This window comes from Plasmodium inui, assembly GCF_000524495.1.
Source record: "Plasmodium inui San Antonio 1 unplaced genomic scaffold supercont1.15, whole genome shotgun sequence".
Lineage (NCBI taxonomy): Eukaryota > Apicomplexa > Aconoidasida > Haemosporida > Plasmodiidae > Plasmodium > Plasmodium inui.
The window spans coordinates 285,107-291,795 of NW_008481849.1; the positions used below are offsets into that span (position 1 = coordinate 285,107).

Here is a 6,689-nt window from a genome sequence, read left to right on the forward strand (position 1 = left end):
CCCAGATGTGATCCCCGATGTGATCCCAGATGTGATCCCTGATGTGATCCCAGATGTGATCCCAGATGTGACCCCCGATGTAATCCCAGATGTGACCCCCGATGTAATCCCAGATGTGACCCCCGATGTGATCCCAGATGTGATCCCTGATGTAATCCCAGATGTGATCCCAGATGTGATCCCTGATGTGATCCCAGATGTGATCCCAGATGTGACCCCCGATGTGATTCCCGATGTAATCCCAGATGTGATCTCTGATGTGATCCCAGATGTGATCCCAGATGTGATCCCACAAATCAACTTCCAGACGAACTGCTTGGAGGAGGTACGAAATTCCGAATCGACCATAGAAGGCGCCCACCCGAACCCGTACGAAATAAGAAGTCTTAGCAACTTTGCATGCACAAACAGCGGGTTCACTGCCTCCAAGATTGATCAAGTGTGCAGAGAAAACTTATTCCTACCGATATATATCACCATCTTAAAAGAAAAGGAAGAGATGAAAAAGAGAGTACAAAACATAAAGTTCCAGAGTATCCCCAATTTTTTTCTGAACAAATCAGAATATATTCACTCCTTTATGAATGCCACTCTTTTTCAGATTTACTATCAAATGCAGTGTAAATTGCTCTGTCTACATGATTTCTTGGTACCCCTTCTAGGGCAGATGAGGGGGACTTATATAAAGGGGCAATCTGTTCAGTGGAGAAGTGGTATGGTCGTCCCTACTGGAGGGGGTCTCGCTACTGATAGTCCAGCCATCCAATCTAATGACCCAAATGGGGGGGACAACAAGCGGAGCAAGTACCACTCGGAGGATGACTACGCCCTGGTTCTTCAAAACGTAGAAGTGATATGTAGCTCGCAGGAAGAAAACAGGACTATATTTGGGGGTAATAAACAAGAGAGGAGATTTCCAAATGGATTCGTTACTGGGTCTGGTACCAAAGGGAAGAGATTCTTCCTCAGAAGAACCGAAAGGGAAGTCCTACTTGTGAATAAAAAAGAATCAAAAAGACTGAGAAAAGAAGAAGAAATAAATAAGTATGTCCACATGAATCATCTGATCGTCATGAGGAGAGGCATCTCCGAAGCCGACGCATCCTACAGATCCATCGCTTCCTCCTCATCCGCCTCATCCCCCCCTTGGGTGAAAGAGGAAGACTTCCTCCTCTTTGTCCCCAAGTGGAGCTCCTTCAAACAGAATCATCTAGAAGTATACCCTCTGAACGTGAGCACCTTTTCCCACATGAATGAGACCTTCGACGTCCAGGAGAATATCAAATCAAAGGAGTTCCACCATTTTCTCAAAAATTACAAAATTAAGATTTTTCCTTTTTGTCTCTTTTTAGTGAATCTGGGGGATCACCTGGATAATCTAAAACACCTTTTTTTTTTTCTTCAAAATTTGGAAAGAGGGAAGGTTCCGCTGAGTAGGCTGTTCCGCTCCCCGTCTGTGCACCGAAGTGAGACACTACACCTGGATGGGCTGCTGCGGCAGATCGGCATCAGGACCTCTGCGTGGGAATCTTCTTCCGAGCTCATCGAGTTGCACAACGTGGGGGTGGACTACGTCCGTCGCCTTCTTAACAGGCTCAGGAAGGACGGACAGCTGAACGGGAGGCAGAAGTGGGTCATCCAGTGTGTCTTGGCCTGGTTCCGATGCGGGGGCCAGGAGCAACAGAAGGGGAAGCGGGAAAAGCGGATGAAACGGGAGAAGCGGAAAAAGCCGATGAAACGGGAGAAGCGGGAAAAGCGGATGAAAGGGGAGAAGCAAGAAAAGCGGATAAAGCAGGAGACGCAGGAGAATTTCGAAACGGCGGAAACCACCTCCTCCGGCGAACGAAGCGAAGACCAGCTGCCGCTACCCACTCGGGACGGAAGTGGCACCCCCACTGAAGGAGGCCCCAGCGGAACCGTCACGCACCGCGGAGACAGCATCCTCGTGAACGGCATATTCGGCTCGGGAAAGAGCACCCTCATCTGCAATGCCATATCTTACTTACACAAGGTGTTGACCCGTGAAGAGCGCGGCGCAAAGGGGGGGAAAGCCGCAAGAGGGGAGGGAAGCGGCCAGGGAAGCGGTCAGGGCAGCGGCGGCAATGGTCAGGGAAGCACCGGGAGCGGTCAGGGAAGCAACCAAAGTGGCGGAAGCGATGAGAGAAGTTCGGGCAGGACGAGCCGCCCCACCAGGCAAATAAACCACCGAAGGCCCAGCCAATACAAGAAGAAGATACTCCTCATGTGTCATACAAACCTCGCAGTAGACAACATCCTACTGAAGCTCAAGTTCCACTTTGACTTTCACGATTATGCCAGAATTGGAAATCTCTTCGAAATCAATTTTTTCTTAATAACAAATTTTATTAGTATAAACTCAAAGGACCAGAGGCAGCCCATCGAGGTGAAGAACTACGTGCAGAGCCTTGCCCGCTCGGCCAGCGGCCCCTCCACCAGTGCTGCCCCCACCGCTAGTAGTGGTCACCCCTGCGCCAGCGGGAGCGCTTCCCCGCCGCCCGAACCAAAGTTGCACAAAATCAAAGACATGGACACGCTTGTTGATGCGCTGAGGAAGAGGAATCAATTCGTCCTCAGAAACAAATACAAAAACAAACGACTCATAGCAGGTACATGTAGAAGTCTCCAGATATTTGAAAAACTAAGTGCAATAAAGGACAACATTGACTACCTAATCGTGGATGAGTGCACCCAGATAGAAGAGCTGACTCTGTTTCAATTTCTCCTCAAATTTGAAATAAGAAAATTCCTTCTCATTGGAGATGTGAAGCAGTTGGGTTTTGTTCTGAAGAGTCCCAGCGATTTGACGAGGAGTATGTTTTCGCGTTTGGTGGAGAATGAGTTGTTTATAAGGCATCACCTGGCGGGAGTAGACGTCCTAGCGAGGGGCGAAGCGGATCATGCCGCAGGTGCGGATGGTGCGGATGACGCAGGTGACACATGCGCTGCTGTTGCGGACGAGTTGCCCATCGACCGGATCGTGAACCGAGTGAGAAGCATGAGCGCGGCGGAATACTCCGCCATGAGGAGTTACCTGTACGATCACATGTTCGCTCTGCATGGGGGGGACGGGCGCGATGCATGTGAAGGGGATGAGGTGAAAATGGAAAAGCATACGCCACGAACCCCAAAGTGTCCAGACAACCCCTTCGAAAAAGCACCACCCCGTCCAGGCATCAACCATCTCATCCTTATGAATGAGCAGTTCAGATGCCACCCTGAGATCAGCTCCATATGCAGTTACCTCTTCTACAATGGTAAAATAAAAAATGCAAAATGCACAGAGACGATACCACTCATGTACAAGCGATACGAATCTCATGTTAATTTCATTTTATTGAGAAAGGCACCTCGGGAGATGACCTCTGGCTCGTCCTTTACCAACGAAGTGGAGGCGACCATCATTTTGAGGATCTGTGAGAACATGATCCGGTCTTGCATCGATCCTGAACAAATAGGAATAATCTCCCTCTTCAAAAATCAGACGCTTTATATTAAAAATAAGATGAAGGCATCTGCTAATTACGCGCGCCTCCGAAATGTGAAGGTCGGCACGGTGGACTCCTTCCAGGGCATCGAGAAGGACATTATCCTGTTTTCCTGCGTCCTGGGCAGGGTAGGCGGCAATGGCGGAATGGGCGGCGTTGGACGCGTTGGAAGTGTTGGAAGTGGTGGAAGCGATCACCCCCCCAATGGCGCCAATTTGGTCAATGCCGCAAATGCCGCTGACTGCCGCGAGGACTCCTTCCAGGCCTTCTACGAGAACAGCAACCGCATAAACGTGGCGCTGAGCAGGGCGAGGAGCCAGCTGATCATCGTGGCCCAGAGCAACTTCGTGGAGGGCAGTCGGGTGTGGAGCTACATCAAATCGCGCGCGAAGGTCTACCACTACGACTGAGCTGTGTGGAGTTATCCGTGTGGAGAAGCCCCTCCGAGTGGTAAAAGGGAGAGAAAAAAAACCGCTACCACTGCCGCTAGCGCTACCACTTCCTCTACCCCCACCGCTAGCGCTACCACTACCGCTACCCATCGATTACGGGTCAGAGCGGGACGACATACCGCTTGGCCTCGTGCTGCAGGACGTTATAAACGGTGAAGGTCTTCTTGCGCGTGAAGGACATGTCCGAGTTGGAAATGATCGCATCGCGGGTGTCCTCAGAGGCATACGAAATGAAGCTGTTACACGTGTTGTCCGAAATGCAGATAAAGTGAGGAAGAGGATAGAGGAAAAGGAAAGAAGAGTACCTCTTCAGAATCCTGTTGTCATGAGGGATTGGATAAATATGACTTTGTCCCACGATGGTAGACACGAAAATGTTTTGCAGGTTATTCTTCTCATTGTTAGATGCGTTAATAGTGGCGCTCCATATTAAGTCATTTAAAATGTCGTGTCGAAAGAAGATCATTTTTTTGTTGAAGTGACGAATTCTACACGGGTTCGTAGCAAAGATTATTTTCTTTTTTGACGAGAAGAAGGATTCTATATTTTGATTAAACTTCCTAACATAGTATGGTAGGATAGGCATCTGCGGCACGCTATTCTTGCATGCACATGGGTCGTTTTTTCCCGGAATGAAGATCAAATAGCACTCCTCCAAGATCAGTTTGAATTTCGATATGAGCATCACGGACAGCTTCTCAAACCCCTTTATGTACACATTGTGAAAGTTTCGGTTGAAATCAAATTTGAGGCTTATGAAATCTCCCATGAAGATGAATCCCACAGGGAGCTCATTTTCCGGATAGGTATTGACGTACAGAGAGAACATCTTATCGAGGACTTCAAATGTGTAGGGATTGTCTAGATACACGTCGTGCATGATGATCCAGTTTTTTTTCTTGTCGTTTTTTCGCACGATGATTTCGTACTCCTCCACTTCTTTTTTCTGCTTTTCGTTTTCGAAATCGTAGAACATGTCTTCTTCGTTCCGCTCCTCTTCGAAGTTTCTAACGGGGGGAAGCGATAAATCGGGGAAGCGATAAATCGGGGAAGCGATAAATCGGGGAAGCGATAAATCGGGGAAGCGTTTAATCGGGGCACCGTTCAGTCTGGGAAGCCGCTAATCCCGATGCTACGCCCGCATCGAACGGTTGGCCGGGCCTACCTGGGGGGGTGCATGATCTCCGCGGCGTAGAAGGTCTTGTTGGCGAGGCGCATGCGGCCCTGCACGAGGATGACATGGCCAATGCAGTACAGCCCGTGGTTTATCATGCACTCCCGGGTAAGGAAGAGCTTTATCTCGTTACGTATGCCCTGGATGACCATATCGCCATCGCGGTTGAGCCCAAGAATGCCGATCACATGCTGGTGTCCCGTGTTCGTTAGCTTAATGGCGTCTACAGATGTTATGATTGTCTTGTTCTTAATGTGGATCTCGTTTAAAGCGTCCGACCAAAACAGAACGGAGCTATGCCCCTTGGCTTTCTTCGTCAGAAGGTGATATTTTAACTCGTAAAACTCCACCTCAGTGTTTGCATCTATGTAGTTATTGTAATTCTCTACAAAATCCGTTTTTTTTTTTTTTATGAACTTGATCTTTTTCTCATCATAGAAGAAGTGACTCAAATCGACAAAGCAGTTGAATACTTTTATCGCATCTCCATACTTCTCCTTGTACACACTTATGGATTCCTCGAAGATTCTATTTTTATGATTTCCTATGATCTCCTCAATTTCTTTGGTCGTCAGGTTGGTCGTCTCGTCGTAGTTGCTTCTACACTCGCTCACCAGGTAATGAATCAGATCTGAATCGAACTTAGCGATGTCTACCACGCTCTCCTGTCCTTTAGTCCCCTCTCCGATCACCTTTTCCTCTTCTATGTAACTCTGCTCATATATAAACTGCAGGCAATCTAAATTCACGCTTACCTTGTGGTCGTACAGATAAGCGTAAAGAGAAATATGGCTAATGGACCCGTTGAAGGCCAGGAACACTTCATCGATGATGCTCTCGCCTTCATTTTTAATCCTTATTATGTTTTCCTCTATGTTCGCTAAGTACAGGTTGATGTTCTTTATGTCGTGGTGGCTCCTGGCGCTCTCAATGAGCCTCTCCCTCGCGAGGTCCTCCATCCGCACGGATGGGGCAGAGACGGGGCGGCCACTGCGCGTGCGCGGATCGGCTAATTTGGTCAAGAAGCAACCTTAGGCAAGGTGCGGCAATTGCCACTGTTACGAACGTGCCTCAATCGCCACCGCTTCTTTTCCGTTCACCCTCTCTGCAAACTGAATGTGACTGCCAGAGCGAGATGGCTCCCCACGTAGCGTCTTTCGGTTCACACACTTGCTTCGGAGGAAGACATCCGCTGGAGGGGGGAGGAAGATGCAAATGACTCCCCGTGCAAGCTGTGGTAGATCCACCTGGAATGCTCAAACGATTACCCACTCTGCAGCGGAGGTGTAAGCAAGGGCACACTCACAAGCCGGCTACCTTTTTCTTATGTCAGGAGAATCATCCCAAATTGGCTGATATAACTCGTACCACCTCGGAGAAGTTGAGCTACTATTTATTTTTGCCCTTCCTTTAGGGGGCGTGAATTTCTCCCTTGCCATGAAACGGGGTCCATACGGGGGTAGGTGCCACACAGTGGAGTCACTATGCCGAGGAAACCAAGCTGGGCGCACACATGAAGGGGAAAAAAAGAAGAAGAAAAAAAAAAAAACTTAACGA

The 6,689-nt window shown here is 48.8% G+C and overlaps 2 protein-coding genes across 2 annotated transcripts in view; one reads left to right on the forward strand and one right to left on the reverse strand.

The window, feature by feature from the left end:
* C922_03525 (hypothetical protein) overlaps window positions 1-3,916 on the forward strand; it is a gene marked incomplete at both ends in the record, with an annotated part of 6,517 nt that extends 2,601 nt beyond the window's left edge. The window contains one exon of the mRNA XM_008819117.1: window positions 6-3,916. Coding sequence (XP_008817339.1) covers window positions 6-3,916 — 3,911 coding nt within the window. The remainder of the gene's footprint in view (window positions 1-5) is intronic.
* Window positions 3,917-4,058: 142 nt separating this feature from the next.
* C922_03526 (DNA polymerase epsilon subunit 2) lies at window positions 4,059-6,091 on the reverse strand (the record flags this gene model as incomplete). Its single annotated transcript, XM_008819118.1, has 2 exons — window positions 4,059-4,965; window positions 5,124-6,091. The coding sequence occupies 2 exons, from the start codon at window positions 6,089-6,091 to the stop codon at window positions 4,059-4,061; spliced, it is 1,875 nt and encodes a 624-aa protein (XP_008817340.1).
* Between the last annotated feature and the right edge of the window lie 598 nt (window positions 6,092-6,689).